The sequence below is a fragment of the Nipponia nippon genome, unplaced genomic scaffold (genome assembly GCF_047370975.1).
Source record: "Nipponia nippon isolate SJK-2023a ecotype South Korea unplaced genomic scaffold, ASM4737097v1 scaffold_5, whole genome shotgun sequence".
In the NCBI taxonomy this organism is placed as follows: Eukaryota; Metazoa; Chordata; class Aves; order Pelecaniformes; family Threskiornithidae; genus Nipponia; species Nipponia nippon.
The window spans coordinates 53,652,623-53,675,347 of NW_028262369.1; the positions used below are offsets into that span (position 1 = coordinate 53,652,623).

The window sequence follows — 22,725 nt, forward strand, 5'->3', positions numbered from 1 at the left end:
TCATCCTCTGGGGAAGGAGGTTCCTTCCCACGGCTGCAAAAAAGCATCAATTAAGGCTAAGAGTCTAGAAAAAAGGCGTAAAATTATTACACCAATCTGCTCACCAAACCCTGCGTAAAACAGTCTCTTTTTCTGTGAATACTATAGAGGGAGAAGCAGATAGGCTTTATAATTTAAGTTAGTCAAGAAACACCAAGAACACTGCTTATTACCACAGTACCAGAGCATTAGCCACCTGGATCAGGGGTTCTTCAAAGCTATAGAAATGTCCGGTTTGACACGAGGGGAGGAAGACGCACTGATGACCTCAACCGAGTTTCCTCTCACCCTTCAAAACAATCTTGGTCTGAATGAGTACATCTGGTTTTCTCACTTACGCTTTACTCAGACTCTAGTATAGTGGCTGCTACCGCCCAGCAGTCCCAGTTTGGGATAGGATGCAGCTTTTTGCTCTCTTCCAGCTGTGAAATGGGTGCAAAGGAAACAGAACTGGCTGCAACGGAGCAAAGGAGGTCTTCCCTTCCCTCATGAAACCAATGCGACCGCTCCAAAAGCCCCTGCTAAATTTACTCTGGGGACAATCCATGGGCAGAAGCAGAGAAAAGGAGACAAAAGGGCGTGAAAAGAAGATAAAGGGGAACAAGCAAACAGAAGACGGGAGATAGCCCTCTGGCTGGCTGGGGCTTGTCAACATGGGGGACCTGCCAGTGGCCTCCTGTTCCCTCTTTTCTCCCATGCAAAGTTGAGCAAGGCCGTAACTAAGATCCCAGTATTTCCAAAGCACTGTAAAAGAAGGAAACAAAGTGATCCAAACATCTTTGGGTTTTTTGCAAAGCTAAAAGGACCCATTAAACTTAATTAATCATTCCTTACTTGGAAGAGTTTATGCCTTTGATTCTTCTGAACTGAAGTTGGGACCTGACTAATAAAAGTATACCTTCTGGTAGCAAATTCAGAATTAATCCCATAAATTTTATCCTGAAAAGAGTTCAAGTAAAAGCAAAACAACACCTAATTTTCTGCAATTGCAGCAGTATCAAAGATGAAGGATTGCCTTCGCACCAGGTCTGCTCTTCCTACAACCAGCCAGTGCCAGCAATCCAGATCATCAGAGGTAGAAGAAATACTCCCAGGTCACAAGGCCATAGGCTAGGGGAATTTAAGGAAAAAAAGGAAAAATAAGAACTGTGTTCAGAAAGAATTTGATGTAAATATAAGAGGACACATACAAAGCAAGACCTTTACCTTATAGTCAATCCTGCGCAAATGCTGTGGTTTAAGGTCTAATTACTCTTTGTCCCAGCCAACTGTTGAAAAGTATTTATTTTCTTTTTTTAGACTTCTATTTTTAGCCATAATTCAGAGAAACACCAGAGCTGCACTGAGTGTTTGACTGTGACTCCCAGACAGGCGCAGCTACGGTGTCACTTGCTGTGAGAGGAAGGTGGTGGCACACAGCTCCGCAGGTGGAGTCTCAAAGTCATCTTGTTTCCTCCATGGAGCTGGTTTCACTAAAGCCCACTTATATACAGTGGAATCAAGCTCAGAGGGGTTAGTCCAGCCACTTGACAGTCTGCCAAGTGTTGTACATGATTCTTCTTCCACCTGGATGAGTTTCAGTTCCTCAAGTGCTCATGAAAGCATCATTGAGAAGACAACAGGGTTAGCACTGGTGTTTGTTTTTTCCATTTCTAAGAAGACTTCCCGGGAAGAAGCGCCAGTCAGCTATTGTCTCTCTCACTAAATGTGTGTTTCAGTCTCCTCAGCTGCTCAGCTCTTCCGCCTCAATGTTTCAATGCGCCTTCCTTTTTGAGAAAAAAAAGATAAGTTGCCTCACTTCCTCTCCATTTATCTTTCATGTTCAGAAGGGCTTGTGACAACATGACACAACTTGAAAGGAAAAAACCAAATCAAAACCACCTTCTTCCAGTGCTGTGTTTGTACAGTAGGACCACGTGAGCTTCTGGGCTTGGAAAAACAGCCAGACAGGTTATTATTAAGAAGAGGAAATTTGTTCCCAAGAATTTATTTGGAAACGGTTCGGTGAGAGCTCTCCTGCTGGATCGCAGTAACTCTGCACCCCTCAGGGTCTTCAGCAGGACCTCCACGTACAGACACACCAAAAGTACGTGCCCGTATGCCATGACTTGTGGCAACACGTAACCGGAAGGTTAGAGGCCTGGTTTTACGTCTATGGCAATCTTTGGTGGCAATACCTCAATTAGTGCATTTAACAGTCTGCTTGCAGCACTCTTGCCTTTGTACAATCAATTATGGAGCTCTGGTTTTGTAAGTCTCACTTCTTCCATCATGGGTCTCCATAAAGTTATCCCCATCAATCCAGTCTGAGCTCCTATCAACATGGATGCTGATACTTACTCTCTTTTTGGAAAATAATATCGTCCTCTGTTTTGTTTGTCCATATCAAAACTTAAATTCTTCATCTTTCTGTGTTTTGTAAAATGTTTTATTTAGTGGACTAAGAAAAAAAAAAGTCCTAAGAATGCAACATGCTGATAAAAATAAAAGAAAACAACTTTTGTGTGATAAGAGTTTTATCTGGAAAATTTATGTATATCAGATTATCTGTTCATTTTCTGAATGGAGGAGTAATCATTAGTAATGCTACTTTAAACATACTTAGCTCCTATCTACTCAAGTGCACTTTAAGCACACTATCACAGTTCATTTCACTGGGGAAGCAGCCAGGCCGCAGTCTCATTTACAGACTCACAGCTGGGGAGAAGGATGCTAAAGGCACCCCTCTGTGTCAAAAGGGGTCACAAAATGTTTATGTTAGTTCAGGTCCTCATAAGAAAGAGCAGATTTTGGATAATAATTAACAACTATGATTATGTGGTGTTGCTTTGAAATTTGGAAATTATACAATGTATTTTTCTTTTTGTCTTTCCCCAAACACCTCAGTTAAATGATTGCAGAAGATAAAGGAGAGCCTATGAGATGATCTAGTTTTTGCTTCAGCCTCCGCAGGGCTGCTTTGCAAAAATTTGCCATGAGCCCATGTAAAGAGTCAAGCGTCCACAAACTGCCTCTAACAGAGTAACACTCATTTTGAATCTCATCCAAATCTGAATTCCTCCAAAGGCTGCCTGCATTTACTGACTACAGCTAAGTTTCAAGCCATGTTTGCATTCTTCGATGGTGGCTGAAAGTCAGCCTGTGTCTTTCTGAGAAACAAATGCTGGGAAAGCCGCATAAATCCATTTTCTGTCTTCATTTAGGCCGATGGGATTCACCAGCCTGATGAAGTGCAGGATGAGCACTGAATTTCTACAAAGTCTTTTCCCTAATGGCATCCAGTGTGGCTTCAAAACATCCCCAAGAGCTCTAGAATCCACAATACTCTTTCAGAGACTGTTCTATCCCTTACCATTACTCCTAAAGATCACTTCATTTCTCTACTATACAATGCAATCATCTCTTCCAATGAGATGCTACTCATGCAGTAGCAAAACTTCTTTGTACCCTGGGATGTTACTTTGCTATTTACCCTTTCAAGCATCGCTGAGCAATTATTTCACCAACAGTTTCACCATAGGTTTTGCATAAAACCAGCAGCTTCATACAAAGAGGCAGGCTCTTGGTTAACTAAAGAGCAGATCAGTGAAAAGGATGATTGAATAAGAACAGGCCAGGAATTTTGGAAAACTGTATTCACAAAAACCACCCATATGATTTATGGATTCTTTATAATTTCCAATGCAAAACCATCGCCATTAAGAGAGACAATATTGAAAAAGTACACCTTATGGTCTCTGCTTTACACTGAGCTTGACTAGCAAAGATGCACCAAACCTTCGAAAACAAGCCAGTCAGGTTGAACCTTCTGGCTCCAAAAGTTTGGGTTTAAGTTGAGTCACGGCTTTTTTTTGCATGTTTCAGAAATTCAGAGGTCAGGACATCAAAACATGGGCCTCAGATTTAACATACTGGTTTCCAATTTTGCTTGCGGGCATGTCCCTCTGAGGGACATGTGCCTTAGCTAACAGCCACAAAAACCATAGTCTAGAAGATGATAGTCTTCTTACAACCTCTTCTGAACCAGTAACGAGGTCAGGTCCTTGTATTGTAATTATTTCACTTTTAGAAGTACCTCTGTCACTAAGAGGATAATATACATGGTTGCAGATTCAAAGGCATTTTTGAAAACTACTTTTGCTGCCACCAGTGTGAGGCAACTTTTCGTGTTTCCAGAACTGCTGCATACCAACCACCAGTGCCAGGTTGGTGCTCAGCACCTCTGAAGCCAAGCTGAAAGTCTAAATGCCAACTGAAGTTCTGAAAATTACAATTTTTGCTTGGATGTATGAAAAATATCTGCTTAGTGTGCTTCAGAAGAGCCTTCTGCAAGAAAAAAAATGAAAGCATCAGATCTTATCTCATTCAAGAACGACTAGTACAGAGCAATGAGAAGAAAGTCAGAGGAGATAATGCAGCCCTGGCTTCAAGATTGAGCAGATACCCTAACATGCTTTTTAAACTCTTAATTTCCTAGGGTTCCCCTAATTGGTAAAATACTGTATCTTGAAATTGGAAGAAAACATAAAATTATAGTAAAGAAACACATAAGATACAAAAGTAAAACTGCTTCACTAGCCAGCACGTTTTGGTTTTCTTTTAGTTATTTAAACAAAAATTAAAATCTTTCAAATGCACTAGAACCACCTGTTTTGCAAAACTGCTCTGGAAAACTCATTTTTTAAACATACACTCATGTGTGCTTGTCTACTGTATATAAATTGTGTGTCTTCTGGTTAACATATTATTCAGTCCGGAATAATTACACATCAGAGAGATGCCTAATAAGCTAATCTTTAAACTCTACAGATCTAAAAAAAGATTCCAAGGCATGTTTTATGAATATAGAATTGCATCAGCTGACAAATATATGGCACAGTCCATATTATTGTGGTTGCAACCAAGAACCACATGAATCAATGTTATGGGTTTGTTTTTGCATTATTCAAGATGACAGGACTTCTGAAGGAAAGCAAGAGCGCGTTCTGTAATTGTGAGAATCCACTGTGAAGATAAAAGAAAATTAGCCACAGAGTATGGTAAAGAAAATACAGAATATAAGCAATACTGCATTTTTTCAGCAGCATGCACTTCACTGGAAGACTCCATAAGGTTTTCAAAATCAAACAGCTGCTATGAGAAGCAACAATGAATAGAAATACTTGGACTTACAGCTAAAACTAACAGGGGACAGAATTAACAAAGAAATATTTTCAGTTACCATAACCATATTGTTTTAGACTTACATCAGACAAAAGCTATTTCAACAGGAAAACCTGTCTTAGCCAACAGCTGGAAAACTCATAGCCTTATGCTGGAAGGAAAGGGGACTTATTACTTTTTACAGATGTCTCCATTCCCATCATCCAAAAGAAGTTAAAACTATGAATAGAGAGATGGGCCCCATCTGAAATATGGCTTTCACATCCTCCCAAGGCTGCGTATACTCACATCTCTGGCACTGATTCAGCCTACGCTAGTATGTGTAATGGTCACAGAAACTCAACCTGACGTTTTGTATGGCATCTTCAAATTCAGCTTTACATTTGTTTTTGGTTCAGTCTCTCAGAAAATCGCGTGTCCCTTCCAACAGCAGAACTCCAGACACCTCTGCTATCAGAGGGGCTGGATTTTATTTTTAAAAATTGCTCTTTTGCAGACAGTAACTATAAAAACCCAGCCAGTGTTCACCTACGCTTTTCAGCCCCAACACTCTGCGAGACCTGGCTGTCGGAGCACCCTCCAAGGCAAGTCTGATTTCAGTTTATAGTCACGAAAGTAACACCTGCCAATGCCAAGTGTTACGGAAAAAGCACAGCAACTTTTCAGTTGACCACACTTCCTGCTGCCTAAATATTCAAGGCACGCTGAAGAAAAACCATGTAGCAAGATTAATAACTAAAAAACCACAAGCTCTTGCTCAAAATTACCATGTAGTATTTTATACTCTTACCAACACATTGTTTTTGTATGCTTGTTTACGTTGGTAACGCCCTTGTATCTCAGTGTGGTATCAGCTTTAGACATCCCCATTCTGGTATGAGATGTGCTGAGCAGCTTCATGTTTTTTCCATGTGTAAGAGAATTTGGTGATAAATTCAGATGGGGCCCTTTCTTCTTCATTCACTGCGAACATCTTCCTCCAACAAATCCCAGTGCTGCTTCTCGCTGGGCTGCTTCCGTTTATGATTTGTCACCACTACTTGGCCACAGCTCCCATGGGATTATCATGAACACTTCAAGCCCCAAATGCCCAATCTCCAAAGTCTTCTACAGAAGCTTCTTTTGTCACAGATCTCGGGTGTGTTTCACAGCAAATACGGCCTCAATTTTGTTCCAGGCACTCTTCCTCCCCACTGCTTCCCTTGGGTTTGGTGGGACGTCGTTTGAAAGCAGCTTACTGCTGGGCCCTCCTGCTCTCAGCTAAAAAGCTGTTGAAACTCAAAAGCAGGAGGAAGGGATTGAAGCTCTGGTAGAGAACGGTGAACTACATACAACAACATGGAGGCCTTTCTTCTGCAGCTTCTGAAGAAACCCCATAATGAGGACAATTGAACTGGCAAAGGAACTGCTCTGCTAATGAAATACCCACGGTCCCTCCAGTGGCACAGCAATTACGTGCCATGAAACCAAGCAAGGACGCTGCAGCTATTCCCTAAGGAAAGCATAATTAAAATATAATATCCCACATAATTAAAATATTATCTCAAAAGGAATGAGAGAAACAGGAGGCAAACCCTAATACTGGCCCAAAAATTGCAGTGTGGCCAATGTAGCAGACTGTTGAAGTTTCATGCATCTAGAAGCAAGGTTAAATTAGGATTCAAGTTTTCACATTGCCTTGATTTTGACATCCAAAGAGAGGGATGCTCAAATCCTGCATCAGCCCACACAGACACAGACATCCTTCCCCATTCCTTCAGTCTGTTTTTGATCAACAGGCTGATGGAAGCAGCTATGAACACCATTTTCTACCTAGCACATGATTTGCTTCTATAGTTGAAAAAGTTTTTGAACTTCCTAGAGATCAGTTTCTTCTATTAAATGCATTGTGATGGCTGAATCAAGACTTTGGCATGGGCTTCAAATGCCTTTCACATACAGGTCAGACTTAAATAAGGCTCATGGAAACTGGGAGCGATGCCTGTCCTGTGGCCTTTCACCAGTCTGCTCAAGACCTCTCTCTAAATCGTAATGTTTGATTTATACCACAAGCTGAATAAATGGACAAGGAGGCTAACATAGCTTTGGACAGAAAATTTCAGATTTTTGAGGTAAACATTTTATTATTGGTGGATTTATTATGTTTCGTATTTGAATGATTATATGTCCCTCCTTCACAGAGTGCACACTTGGATTAATCGGGTTGATTTCCCTGGATTAAATCCTCCTGTGCAGCACATTTAGGTTTGCTTCATGGGATTTCTGACTGTGTATCTTTTTTAAACCAAAAGACGCAGGAACAACCTTCGGCTCCCATCTAGCAAGCCTCCTGTACAAGGTATAGGAAGCTACACTAGGTAAGTGCGCACCCACCTACCACTCACTTTGGTACGTTATAACACCAAGCAATGCATCAAAGGTCTGATCGATGAAATGCCAGAGACTGGTTTCTTTTGTGGGTTGTATAAGACACAGCTCCCCATGAACAATCCAGCAGCTGTGTTACTTTTGCGTACAGGTTTTTCCAAGGGTTTACAGCTCGTTTCAGTGCATCACCCCTTCCTCCACACACACCTGATCTGCTAATTCCAACCTGCACGGGAGGTGGACATGCCTTCACCATGCTTGTTGACATTTGCTACTTTCCTTTTGGTTTTTGGGCAATGTTTGGTTTTGGAATAATTTTTTCAACATCACTTTGTAGGAAATGGCATAGTCTCAGTTTAAGCCCTTCCTTCTCTACTAAAAACACAGCAGCATAACAGACCTGCGCTCTTAGCAGTTTCATTATATGATCATTTGGCCTTCTGCAAATGAGGGTCTTCACTGTGGGCCACAAGAGGGGTAAAGAAAACTCCAGCTCAAACAATTACATTTTAAAAGCACATGAAAATCAATAACTCATGTCCCCTCTGTGTCTTTAATTCAGACAGTACCCTTTTCTATGTGCATTTGAAACACTTTTAAAAGGTGGTGAGGCACTGGAAGAGTTTGCCCAGAGAAGCTGTGGATGCCCCATCCCTGGAAGTGTTCAAGGCCAGGTTGGATGGGGCTTTGAGCAACCTGGTCTAGTGGAAGGTGTCCCTGCCCATGGCAGGGGGGTTGGAACTGGATGATCTTTAAGGTCCCTTCCAACCCAAACCATTCTATGATTCTATGATCTTTTTTGTCCTCCAAAAGCACCAAAAAACCCACCATCAACTTAGATCAACTGACAATCTGGATGATTTTGGGACTGCTCCTTGCAGACACAAATGCAACCCTGACATCTGGATACCTCCCTCCAGCCATGTTCCCAAATCACCAGTTGCCTCAAACACTCGTGTTAGTAGTTTTGCTGCTGCTTCCCAGGCTGAGAGCAAAGATCAATGGAGCACAAGCAGCAGTGGTTAAAGCTACTTTTCTTTACAATCACATCTAAAAATACTGTCTTCTAATCAAGCCAGTATGGTACCTGCCCCATTTATTGTGGAGCTCTGAAAGTTTGTGGTGGGGTGAGCTGGAAATAGCAGGGACTTGATTTATATTTAAGGCAGGTAAATGCCACCATGAAGAACTAGATCCTGTCTCCGTATCGGTTACAAAATGTAAAGCTGGACAAAACGTATGTCACTTACGGGAGAAGCTCCCAGATGGCCCCTGCCACCTTCTTTTTCTGACTTACAGAAGTGCTGAGTGCCCGCAGTCACAATTGAGCACAGCTGGAGCCTGGATGGAAATCTGGGGAGAGCACTGAAATAGCCAATTCCCTGAAAAATTAATCATTAGGTTTGTCAAGCCCCAAATTAATAGCCATAACTCCTCGTACGTGAAATAAAATACCACTACCTATCACAGTATCTCAGCAGGAAGATCAGTGATTGATGTCTGCACAGCACTTTGTAGCTTGGCAGGTGTACAGGAAATCTCAGAAGGGGGAAAAAACCCAAACAACAAATCTGGAGCTTCTTACTGAATGAAGCCAATACAAAAATATACCAAAAAGCTGCCTTGGCACCCTGGTCTCCCTCGAGCATCAGCAGTGAGTTCAGGGCTTCAGATTTGCGGACCATTTCAGCTAACACAGTAAGCATATACGGCAGAAAGTTCTGTTTGCTTTGTGGCATTGCCTTTGTCTACAGGGGTGAACAGCTGCTGGTAGCTGTGGGTTTTGCAGCTATTTGCCAGACTGCACAGAGGGCAAACATGGAAACAACGGGGTTTAGTTCAGCAGGTAAACACTGGCAGTGGTTAGAAACCCTTCCCACTCGCCTCTGGTTTCCCTTACTGGAGCTCTATGGCCCCCAACCCCTTCCCTCCTCTTGCAGGATATGCCTGAGCTGCTCAACAGAACATCCAAAGAGAGGAAAAACACATTTTCTTTAGCTTAATTCTCAAAAAAAAAAAAAAAAGCTCATCCATTTCAGCTGCAGTTTTCTCAAAAATGCAATTTGAGGCAGATGCTCAGCATGGAAACTTCAGTCTGAATAGCTGAAGACTGGCAAAGCCTCATTTGCAACTGAAAACAGTGGAAAGTGTCTGGTAGACTAAATTACAGACAATGATATTGCTTTACAGATACCCCTAAGAGCAAAAAAGCCTTTTTTCCTTTTTTTTTTTTTTTCCCCTTTGCACAGACCCTGCCATTAGATCTTTTCCAGGGGATGATAAAAGCTTGCCTTTCCTCCAGTGCGACCCCTACAATATGTGGAATATCAAGTCAAAATATGCAAGGATCCTCCATATCACGTTTAATAAAAGCAGGTTGGTCTTTAGACAACGTTCACCTAAGATACTTAACTTCCCCAGTCCTGCTTCAAGAATCAGGTCTTCAGTTATCAACATCATGACAAAGCTCTGCAGAGAATCACAGCACAAAGAGTAACTGTGGTTTCATGCAGAGGAAGGAAAATACCCTGGAAAGCTTTAAAAATTCTTTCCTAAGATAACACGAGAGGGGTTGTGGAAGAGTGTTAGCTAAAAGGACAGGGATGAGTGAGCTGGACTCTGAGTGGTGGGATGGTGGTGGCATCTTTTGTAAATTTGAAGCAATGATGCCCCTATATCTCTGAAAAGAGTAAGGAAAAGCTCCTTGGCAGGCAGCAAGTTTCCAGATATGGCACCTGAGGACATTTTTTTCAGCTGGGATCCCAAGCACACAGAACTAAAAACCAGTACTAAATCCAGGAAGCTGTTACTCCAGCAAATGAGGCACCCCAGGCAGTGAGCAGGGGATCTTTAGAAATGGTATGCATGGACAGAGCTGGCTTTTGAGCTCCACAAAACCTGCAGCTAGCTACCTTGACCTGGGGAATATAAACCTTCGTGGGAAATCACAGGTGTTTTTATAATATAAAGAAGCTGCAGACATTTTTTCCTAAGGTTGGCTGTGAAAGTGTTTAGCGATCACGAGTACTTAAAGGTCCAGCTGGTCCCTAGCACATATCATAGCCGTTAACTCTGCCTGGCTGGGACACATCAGCACAGTGCAGCTGGAACTGTTGCAGAGGCCTGACCCTGCACTGGAGATTGGCACGGGCTGCTTCTCCTAGTCCTGGAAGTCCCTGGTCCCACACCTTCATTTCTCTGGACCTTTGCTTTAGCTTTGTGTGTTTTCCCTACTTAATAAACAACCAGGAACAAGGATTGCCTTACACTGTTTGTACCACGAACACTCTTTGTAAGGATCAACATGTCCCCCACGCAACAACTAACGTGCAATTCAGGCATAGATGACATTTTCTGCAAGTTGCCTGTTGCAATACGTGAGAGCCGCAGTCACAACGTGCATCGACTTTAGAAGCGCAATACAGAACGAACCTGGAAAAAACAGCAGCGTTTTTGGGGAGCTATGAACTGCTTGTCTTACACCATTACCAATGATCTCCTTACAAGTCCATTATCATTTGAAAAGGCATCACTGCTGCTGGCGTTGTCAGTGGAGAGCCCAAAAACGGGCCCGGCACTGGTGTGGGTGGCCGTTCTCAGCATGCCACCTTGCCAGAAACCGTAACAGGGAGGATGCACCACATTCACTGTTTAAGCAATGACATGTAGAAAAAACAACCTGAAGATCAGCTGACATGCTCACTTTGCATAACTCTCAAAAGCAGAATTTATTCTGAAGGACAGATCATGGCTCGCTCCTGGGAAGATACATAAAGTGGGTAGCAAGCCAGAAACCTCCGCTGCTATTTCCCAGCCTGGAGTTACTGCATTGCGGCAGCCCATCACTGCGGCTACCCCGGCCTGTCGAGCAGCATGCTGCCAGGCATGGTTTGAGGCAGTCCTGAAGGTGTGCACGCTGCTCCAACCTAAAGGGTTGGCACAGCACTCTCTGAGATCCCGGAGCGCACCTGCAACAGCCAGCGGCAAACATCTACCAACCACCACGGTCACACTCTGATGGCTGACGTGGCGCCTCCCCCTATTCACATCGGACCCGCCACACGTTCAGCAGAGAACTACCTGAGAGACACTTGGCTGGTCTGGCACTGAAGAGGGGATTGCATGAAAACACTGAACATGTCATCCACAACAAAAGCCTCCGTAGCATCTGCACACTCCTTAGGAACCACGCTGCTCAGGGCAAGGCAGAAGAACAGGCTTAGAATCAAGATCATCACAAACAACATCAAAAAGTTATTTTTAATAACTATTTTTGGATTAGAAAATTTATTTAGAAAATAAATTAACCATTCCTTATTTCACTTATTTCCTAGAAGAATTTCAACCAAACAAAAATAATCTACGTATTCTTGAAAACTATATTGCTTTTAATTTTTTAATCATCTAACCAGAAGAACCCAAGAGTCAGCCTTGCTTTTGTTTTCTATTTCTTGATATTGCTAGCTAAGATACCTACCTAGTTTAAAAAAAAATGCAATAACTAAATAATAACTTTGGTAGCACTACAATGGCCTAATATATAGGTTTAAAGCTTTATTACCATTGAAAGTGTGAAAGTAACTGTTCGTGTCTAATGTATTAACTAATATCTTACCACAGAAGCATGAAGAATAAAGGCTTATGATTTCAAAAATTAACATATAAATAAATACCTGGAGAAACTAATTCACCAAAATCTTAGGTTACGCCTATCAAGTTAAACATTGGTATAGAATCAGCATCAAACTTCTTTTTATATGTAAGACTAAGAAAAAAATACAGGATAAAGTCTTCCGAACACCCAAACAGGCGAACCCTTTCTTCACACAAGTTTGAGCCATTTCCATAAGCTTTAATCTTGCTTTTATATAAGAGTTGGCCTCATTTCATCACTGACCTTTAACTGCAATAGCAACACTTGCATGAATGTTCAAAAACTTGATGCCACTCTTAATTGTTCTTTAAGTGTGAAGAGAACAGCACGTTTATTATATGCAAAGGAAAAAGCTGTAGACAGAAATGCTGCTATACTTTAAAAGCAGCCATGACCACATCGCTTATGAATATCATCCTTCCCAATCTAGACACTGGCTTTTCAGCTGCTACTGCCCAAAGGCATCAACAACAAAGCTGCTTTAATCCTCTCAGAGCTTGCTTTTTCTCCCCTTAATATCAATAAAATTTCTATCAGATGCAAAGACTGTCTTATAATTTGTGGCCAAGCTGCACTAATTAAAGAAACTCCAATCTTCAAGATTTCGGAAAATACCAAGTACAAAAGAGCAGCAGACTCCACACTTAGAGTGCGCCTCTCAACTACAGTTTTTTTGGCAAATGTGAGCATATTTCTCACTTTTTCTATTGAGAAGAAGCTCTTTCCGTTGATACCCATGCTTAATTCAACATTGTACGTAGTTTCTTCTACACAGACAGCAGAAAAGCATGAAAAATGCCACATGCCTTCCCCTACCACCCAGCAGTTTCCCTTCACTCATACTACCCGAAAAAGACCTTCCTTCCCAGAAAGAAACCACCTTTCAGTTTTCAAACCCAGGCTCTGTAGCAAGTGTTATGTAGCACATCATCTTCAAGGTTAGTTCTTGTGCAAGCAATACAGTTTGCTTTGGTGTAAGGGAGCTTGAGATGATCCTGCTGAATGGGCAAGGAGCCTAACCTGGCTTCCCAGATGCTTCGGCAGAAAAAGGAGCCGTGCCACAAAATGGATAACTGAGATTTCTGGGTTTATGAAAACCTCAAGCCGTTTACAGAAGGTAAATGGGATGTGATCACGGACAATTCTTTCATTGACAAACTGAAGAACAAAATCTTACCTCCTGCTTTTATTGGGGAAATTCTTGACCATGCCTGCTGCTAGACAATGTGACTGTCAACTTCCAAAATTGCTAGCGGTACTTTTGAAAGAAGTTAATAAATGGAACTATATGAGAAATGGAAATTGAATAGAGACGGTATCTCCTGCCTTAATCTCCCAAAGCTGAAATCTGGAAGTTACCAAGTACAGTAAATTCTCTTCAAGTTGGGTGGCAAATACCTTTCCCATCAATCACATCCCTGGATGCCTTTTGCTTGCATCCAGTCTAAAGCTAAGATAAAGCGCCTGGCCCCATGAATTAAAGAATGTAAGAACCACAGAGAAGCTCCTTCTCCTTTCCAACACAGACAGGCACTATTTATTAAAACTACGAGATGAAAATCTGCCACTGGCTCCAACAACAACAACCTCTCTGAAGACTAACACTTCCCAGAAAGCAAGTAAAGCCAAAAGGATTTTTCTTCAAAATCTCATTTCTTGAGGTCTTCAAAAACTTGGACACTTAGCAAGGTGAGTATAATGAAGAACAGAAATTCATATCCATATTGAAATTTGAATTTCCTACCCATTTCACTTCATTTTTTCATTCCACGGGTATTTATGCCTATTTGGATTGGACTAGATAGTACTTGCTAAGTGCTAACTAGCAATCATGAATTCTGCATTCAATATGTGTTCGTAAAAGAAAATATAACTCTGCCTCTTCCCTAGATTTTGGGAATCGCAGAAAAATCATATCAGCTTTTACCATAAGCCTCAGAACGTGAAAGTGAAAAGCACCCTCTAAGAGCTACGAAGTAGATGCTGGTAAGTCCAGAGAGACACCACATTCATGCCCTGCATGGTGCTACAGCCATGCTCACCTGTGGAAAACAAGAGGGAGAGGATTTCCAAAACACGGCAAGACATAGCTTGTAACAGGCTGAGAAAAGGCAGTAAGCGCAGCCAGATTTTTTACAAAACTCTGTTATACTTGCAGTCGAACACCAAATTAAAACCAGAAGGACTATGCGACAGTTTAAAGCAGAAAATACAATATCCAGTCTGAGTGCCTGTCCAAAAAAGGCCAACTTTTCCACAATTAATTCCAAGTTATTCTTCCACCCTCCAGCATCCCTGCTCGTGGCTATGTGCACGCTGGCTGGCTGCTGGCGAGAATTTCACTCCAGAGCTGTATCAGGCGCTTGGGTTATCTCCCTCCGAGTCATTGGGACTCATCTCCATACAGCCGATGGTATTGTTCACATAGTTTCCTATAAAGCTTGCGACTGATATCCTTATCTTTTCTTTTAAGTAAAAGGTAAACCAGGCTCCTCTTCAGACTCTAAAACTTGACAGAATGGGAGGAGTCTATCTGCTTTTTCTAAGTATGCTGCACCTTGTAGGAACACATCTAAAGTGTTTTATCCTTGTGCAACCCCCCCCCATCTCAATTAGTACCATACTGAAATTCATAGGCAAAACAAATGACTAGAAAGAAACTTCTTACAGACGTTAAGTAATAGCTTTCACTGTCAAATGAAAAGAAGAACAGCTGGAAGGTCTGCTCGGAAAAAAGTCCTGAACAATGAGGAAACCCACAGGGTGCATCCCTGGGTGCCACAGGGTCACAGCACCATCGCTGCGTCCCTCAGCCAGGCTGTCCCATCTGCCTGGGCAAGGAAAGAGATGGAAAAGAAGGGAAAGAAGAAAGAAAAACTGCATTTAAACAAACAAATCAAAAGCAAATGACTACAAAGCCTCATCGTCTGGACAGCTTTATGTTTATTGCAATGGGTAGACTGGATATGGTGAAGCACACCGAGTACCTTTAATAAAAAACAACCTTCAGAGAAGTTCAGTTTTTTGTATGCTAAACTCTTTTGAAGATGTACCTGTTGAAATTGCTGCTGTTGGGTGCTTGAAATCTCTTCATTGCTCCAAATTTAAAAAAATCTGGTCCCAACAGAGCACACATGATGGAGCAGAGCTTGGTCTACTACTGCTGCTGCAGCTGAGATTGCAGAAATGGAAAATCACTAAAGACTTTCAGGGCCATTTCTCCCTTCTCCACACTGAGAGATCTGCTTCCTTGATTGTTTGCCTAATATTAGAGACCCAAAGCAAAAACGTTCTATCAGCAATCTTGAAACCTCCGGCACAGTCTCTCAGGGCATACTACTAAGCTGTTTTAACGGGCACTTTCATCTTTTTCCCCAATTTCATGATTACACCCTGAGTCCGTAGGTCCCCATTACCGCCCTATACTGCTCCCTGTTGGGTGTAACACTCATTAAGTATCATTAGACAAATCATGCAATGAACACCTCCCATCACAAGTTTAGCCCACGCCCCATCAAACCGAAAGCATGAATTTTTTTAATAAACTCTTTTCACATGACCAACTCCCAGTCTTCTAATTATTACTGTCATTTTTTAAACTCCATCTATTTCATTCGCATCCTGAGTAATTCCCATGTACTTCCACCAGAAGCCTACAAAGAAGGATTATCTCCTCCACAAGTCTTTACTTTTTTAAGGGTTCAGTCCAAAACCTAGAGGAATTACTATAAAAAATTCTTTTAATTTCAGGGGGCTTTAAATAATTTTACTGCTTATAACGTGTGCATATTTAAAATATCTTAAGGATCTTAAATAAATAGAAAAAAATATTTTTCCTTAGGTATAGTTAGAAAAACAAGCTTGTGCTACACTACCACTTCTTCCTTAAAAGCACAGAAGTTGAAGTAGGAAATCACAGCCTTTGCATTCAGTAACTGAGACTCCGCATAGGATGCCTTCATGATTTTCTCTGGGATTCATTTCTCCGACTGGTCTGACGAGGCTCACACTTACTCACCCGCAGGGAACCACAGAGAGCAAAGCGTCTCCCAGGCTCTACCTGGGGATGCCCATGCTAAGGGCCATGTTCTCGCTGGTTTATGTAGACACCTACACGTACGTTTTTACATATTTTTTTACATAATTTTACATATCATATAAATTTTGTCCTTGTTCTGTTCTCCTCTCATCCCTCAAACAATGTGAGCAGACTTTTGGAAATTAGAAAACCTGTAGATTTGTACATAGGTTGATGAAGAAACCGTATTAGTTTATTGCTGAAAACTCCATCCACCCCTTTAGCCCTCAGTCTCTCCTTTCCATTCGTTATATTGTGTTTTATCTTATATGTTGTCTAAATAAACTACAGGGCTTTACAACACAGCAACACATTAAATTATCATTACAGCAACAAGAAATTAAATTACACCATCATGACAACAACCACGCAGGAATCCTGCTACGCATTCAAGCAGTCATGTTTAGCTCTGCCCCACGCAGTTTTGGCTAACCCCCCCTTGCAGGGCGCAGCCCGGCGTGCTGCAGAGCTGACATCCCACCCAAATAATTCTCTCTGCTGCCGGCTGAAGTTAGTGTGGCAGGAACTAACTCAAAGGATGCCAGCGTTTAATGACAGCAAGCTTCTGCTGCAAAGGCAAGGAGAGGGGAGCACGAGTCATTGCCAAACTACGCTAAGGGAGATGCAAAAATCTAGTGCCGAAACCAGGACGCATAAAGTGCAAGTATAAATTTGTTTACCAAAACACTGGTTGGGAGGGAGCACTAGAGATGATCTAGACAAAACTCTCACTTGAAGTAATACTCAGGATTTCCTGTCTTGAGTCTACTGATGTTTGGGCCAATATAAGTGAGCATCCCAAAACGTGCAAAGTTTGGAGAATGTCTCTGAATAAGATGTGCAAGGCAGCACCCTCAGGCCTGCTGTCTCACGACCTCCCTCACCAGTGCCATCCCATTCAAGCACTATGGATCGACAGCAAAAAGCCCTTTCTACTAAAGACCCCCCCTGCATCATCTTTGGAGGAAAAAAACTCCCAGACCCCAGTAAAAAAACCCTAACCTTTACAAAGCCAGCTAAAAACGTGCTGCTTTTTCAGTCTACAGCAATTTAGCCCGCTTCCTCTTTGAACAAGGAGAGCTCATCACTGCATTTGCTCTGGAAATACGTCAGACCAAGACGTACCAGACAGATAAGCATGGTCTGAATCTTGCAAACTCTGGCCTCAACAGGAGCAGTAGGTTTGGTGAGCTGGCTGGACTGCGCTCTGTTTTGATTTAAGATGCTCTTCCCAGTTCCTTTTTCTTCCTGGAAGTACTAATTTATGGGCAGCCTCCATACAAAGTGCGTCATTAGTAATTTTTCAAAGCAAGAGTTTAGAGTGGGGGATCCTCACTTCCAGCAAGAACAGCAGACTTGAGCCAGGGAATAGGCACAATGTTTTAATTTCTTTTTTCACAATGATTTTGCTTTGTCACTTGCCTCTGCAAAGATGTGATAGGCAAACTAGAGGTGTGTCTGAAGAGCCGCGCAGCTCCCAGTAAGGCAAAGGCACCCTCCCTTTGAGTGGCAGGGAAGTCTCAGATACATACATCCAGTCCAGTTTCACACGTGTCTGAATAGATCAGGATTTCCCAACCCTCCAACATGAGTTCCCCATTCTAATTCTAGATGATGTAGAGGGCAAAAGATCTGCACGATTTCCTCTTGCACAGCTGTGAAGAAGCTAATAAGCTCCCTGAATCTCCCACTTTTTTTCTTTGCATTAATTGGACATCAGCCTTTTCAGGCACTCACAACTGCCCTCACTTAGTCAGGGACCAGAAAACTTGAAATGCTGAACTGTGAAAGCACAATTTTGGCTGCAGCATGGGGATGAGTATAAATAAAAAAGGAAATCCATGGGGATTGCACCCTTGTGGCTCTGACGGGACCTGAAACCACCCTTAAGAGGGCAGGAGAAAATGACAATACTGAGGGGACATTGTAGAAAAATCTCCACATGTGAGGCCTGCAGCTTTGCCCGTTGCTTTTTGGGTGAAAGCCATTTAATATTTGGACGTCTTTCCCACTATGGGAATCTCTTGAAAGGTCCACTGTGATTCAAAAAAGTCCTAACAGAGGAGCGGTTCAACACTTGCACTCCCTCTACACCACAAAAAAAATCCCAAAGCAACAGAAAAAAAGGACAAGCTTGGCTGCCGGCACCACCCAGGAGTCACCCTACGCTCTGAATCACCGGCGCCGAGTTTGATCTCCCAGTCCACAGCAGCGAGGACGCTCGCAGGCTTCACACGCGTAATACGTAATATACTGGAATAGGGCTTCCTTTTCACATGCAAACTTTTATTTCGCTTGTAAATCTCCAGCCTTAAAATTTGCTTTGTAAATACTTTACCTGCTACCTTACAGATAGGGACCGTAGGTAGATAGGCAAGAGCAAGATGTATTTAATCTTTTAACTACTCAAATAATAAAAATCCCCCCAAAATACAGAATTACACTCTTTTCCTTCGTAGTTTAATAGTAATATGCATAAATTTAAAGCAATATTTTCTTTCGTTTTCTCTCTCCTAATATTTTAATGGGATAAAAAATTGTTCTTATGCAAGTTTGAACAGTTTACCTAAATGCCCACCCAGCAGTTTTTCCACCGCCTTCAATGGACTTCGCAAAAAAATCAGGCCATATGGTCTTGATCCGATCTACTTTCGTGCCCCAAAAGTTTCAGCTGCCGGCGCTGGGGAACTGGGACCTTGCTGTCACACGGGCAGTTTCGGGTCGCATCTCTCGGCCCTCTTGGAAGTTAGGCACGTTACAACTCACTCATCGGGGATTTTTAAAGCATTGCTGTTTAAAAAACGGCCGGCTCGACACCCCATCGGACGCCGTCCCGCTCCAGACCAGCCCGGCTGCGTGCGCGGTCCCCGCCGATCCCACCGGCTCCGCGCCCTGCCCGGGGCTCCCGGCGGCACCGCGCCCCGCTCCGGCCCCGGGACCCCGCCGCGCCGCGGGGGCTGGGGATTTCCTCCCCTCGCCCCCCGGGCGCTGCTCCGCGAGCTTTCCCACCAGAAAGCGCAACTGCAGATGCAAGCGCGTTTTTCCCCAGCCGGTGCTCTCAGAAAAAGTCTCGGCAGGCAGCCGGCCGCTTCGCGCCCCCCTGCAGAGCCCTACCTCGGATGTAGGTGCACTTGCTCTCGTCCAGCAGGCTGGAGGCAGAGCCGCCCATGCTGCCGCCGGCGCCGAGCAGCTGCGCGGGGCGCTGCCGGGGAGCGCTGCCGGGGAGCGCTGCCGCTGCCGCTACCGCCGCTACCGCCGCCGCCCAGCCCAGCCCGGCCCGGCCCGGCCCGGCCCCGCGCCCGCTTCCTCCCGCAGGCGCCGCCTCTCGGCCGCCGCCGCCAAGAGGAGGTCGGGCCCTGACGGCAGGAGGGCTCCTGCGGACCCTGCTCCCCGCCCCCGCTCTCCCTCTCCCCCCCCACCCTCCAGCCGCCCCCTTCGTCCCCTGCCCAGGAGGGGAGGCCGGGGTTGCCCCTCGCCGGTCTCCGAAATTTGGGAGCAGAAGGTTGCTGGAGGCTCCAGCAGAAGTTGCGGAGGAGATGGAGAACAGGTCCGTCTGCAAGGCAAGTGGGTTAGTGCCTCTAGGCACGCATGTCCCCATCTGTTTTCTCTGGCCCATCAAAATGCACGGCACTGCTGTCTCCTCTTGCCCACGTGTCACCTGTCACCCCCATCTCAAAATCCGCATCCCCCTGGAGACACACTTGGACCCTTTGAAGTTTCCATGGAGGCTACTTTAAAGACCATTGATTGCACGTGTAGTAGGTATCATGGGGTTGAAGTCCATTAGCAAGAGTCTCCAACATTTTTCAAGAAGGAAGAACCACGCGAAACACCCTTCAAGTAGGCCGCCGCCTTCTACGAGGCACCCTGAGACATCATGGGGTTCACAGGGCTCGGCCTGCAGGCCCGTATCTTCCCACTCCAGTCAGCCTCGTACTGGGAATCCTGGTGGCCTATATAGGATGCTATGGATATACGATTCCAGGATGAACGATAAACCTACACAAGCAGGAACTAAAATGCATGTCACCAGCAAAAACTGTCGTCATCGAACCAACTTCCTAAAACATGCAAGAGCACCAGTTTGCAGATCCTCGGCACAGCAGTGTAAGATAGTATGGAACAGCTATCTGAATTTCCTTGCCTCTGAATAATAATTTCAGTGAGGCTTTATACCATGTGTGACTTCCTAAGGTATTTTCTTCTGTTTTGCTGTTTTTATAATGCTAATGCAGCTGACTGGGAATGGGCAGCATGCCATACATTATTGTGCCTCATATGTTTAGCATGGAGTTGATGAGTTGCAATGAATATGGATTGTGCCGACATGCTGGAGATTCACAATGACTAGAAGTTATGTATTTTAGACTTCAATACTTTTCATTGAGCTTGCACACATCTGTCACTTGCTGTGAAATTGCTTTAACATAGTTAAGTTGTGCTTACGTGGATTGTCCGTTAAGTACAGTTAACGCCGCCACTCCGTTGATCACAGGATGGTTAAAAGCTTTCAGGTTGAATCCTAAAAGTTTTTAAACCAACACTAAACTTGACCAGATTTGAAGTTTTGAAGACAATATGTAATATCAAGTTCAGTATTTTGCTAAACAGCCTCTTCCTTCAAGAAAGCTGATTGAATGCAAGTTCAATATCAATTCACGCTCTCTGGGCACGTGTTAGTTGCACTGAAGTGTAACAGAGCAGTTGTTTAACCACCCTGATGAGACTGGGTTCATTCAGAGCATCACTAAAACAGCGTTTCACAAGTCTGTAGATATCTCAGCTGAGAATATAATGCTAAATCAACAGCACTTCTAGAGGTCAAATGTGAATCAGGCTCTGTTACCAACATATTTGGCTGTTAAGCTCTGCTTGAGAGCTTTGCAGTTGCTGGCAGGAAGGTGGATGCCATGGTTTGCTCACTGCACATCTTTGAGCCGTGTGAGCAGACAGCAGTGAGGAAATACTGTTTACTGTCATGCATTTTAAAGGCGTTCACTCAGAGAAGAATTTGGCCCGTGCTCAGTGCAGCATATCTTTTATCAAATGTATTTGAGAAGCCTTTCATAATGTACAGTCACATGTAATATGCAAGTCAGCTCCAGGAGTCTGGAGAGATAAACTATGGAAAATTCATGAGCCATAAACTGGATTGCTCTGCTGTCTCGTCATTTAGCAGATGAAAATATGCCAAATCCCAGAAGCTTTATACCCAAGAACAGATGTCAGCGTGCATAGTGAATGGGAAACCTTCCTGTCTAATTACAGCTAGGGTAAAAACAAAATGAGAACTGAATAGTTTTTTTTAATTATAACATTTTGTACTTTGGTAATGCCTGATCCCCAAGCATTTCACAAATGCTAGCTAATTAAAGACAATAATTTTCCTTTTAGGATAGGGAAATGCTGTGTTTTAATGGCAAAGTTTGTATCTTAAGCATCTTAAAAAGATACCATAAGAAATGTGAGCAAAGTCAGGAACAGATATAAATGATTCTATTTCTATACTGCTTAATAACAAAACCATCCTCCTCTACGATAAGAAATCGGCCATGTTAGACTTTAGTCTGATGTAACATATCCACACTGCAGCTATCAGTGATAAAGTAATACTATCAAAACAAAAATACCACCGGAGGCAAAACAAATATTTCCCCACTTTTTCTCCTATGAAATCCTGATCTTTGAGGATTTTTTTTTCCTTTACTCTCCCAAAGAGTTCCTTCTATAAACACCTGTTTTGTATTATATGTATATCCTAAAGGGCAACATGATCGAGCTCTTCCATCCCATAGATAAATTGAACTGATGAGTGAACAGGACCAGAAGCAGCACCTCCTCCCCAATAAAGGAACAAAGATCTGTCTCTGCTGCCTCTGTGACTTCACTTGTGGCAGCTTGACATCAGGAGAGAGGTGGTTTCTTACATCACCAGAGTCCAAGCTTCACTCATGGTCTGTACCCACAAGGCAGCCAGTGAAAGTACCGGGAGCTCATGTACCCAAAACGTGCAGTGCACAGTCACTACACTGCCTTATTTTGTATCAGCCTCCAACTCTGTTTTGGGAGGAGGGGAGAAGGACGTTGACTCCACAATCGCTTCTTTATTATCTCCCTGCAGAGGCAACTGTAATGTAACCCTGATGTGCCACAGACATAGGCATGACAACGAGATCCATCCTGAGTGCAAATGGGCATACCACTGTAATAAACTTCCAGTGGTTGTTAGTCAAACACACGGTCCTCAACGCGACCACAGGGCTTACAAACTGCAGATGTGTCATCAGAGGGATGGATAAAACCTTTGCCACATTGTTGGCTACTTCTCCTGTGTACCAGCACTTGTCTAATTGGAAGTAAGACATGCCGATGAACCAGTTGCTTTGACATGCTGCATAATAGCACTTGACTGCGCCTTTTGCTT

General features: G+C 43.3%; 1 protein-coding gene across 1 annotated transcript in view; it reads right to left on the minus strand.

Annotated features, from left to right (window-relative positions):
* NIBAN1 (niban apoptosis regulator 1) overlaps positions 1 to 19,570 on the minus strand; it is a 70,053-nt gene extending 50,483 nt beyond the window's left edge. Inside the window, exon 1 of the mRNA XM_087733722.1 lies at positions 19,416 to 19,570. Within this exon, the coding sequence (XP_087589848.1) occupies positions 19,416 to 19,470 (55 nt within the window). The 5' untranslated portion in view covers positions 19,471 to 19,570. The remainder of the gene's footprint in view (positions 1 to 19,415) is intronic.
* Positions 19,571 to 22,725: the final 3,155 nt, after the last annotated feature.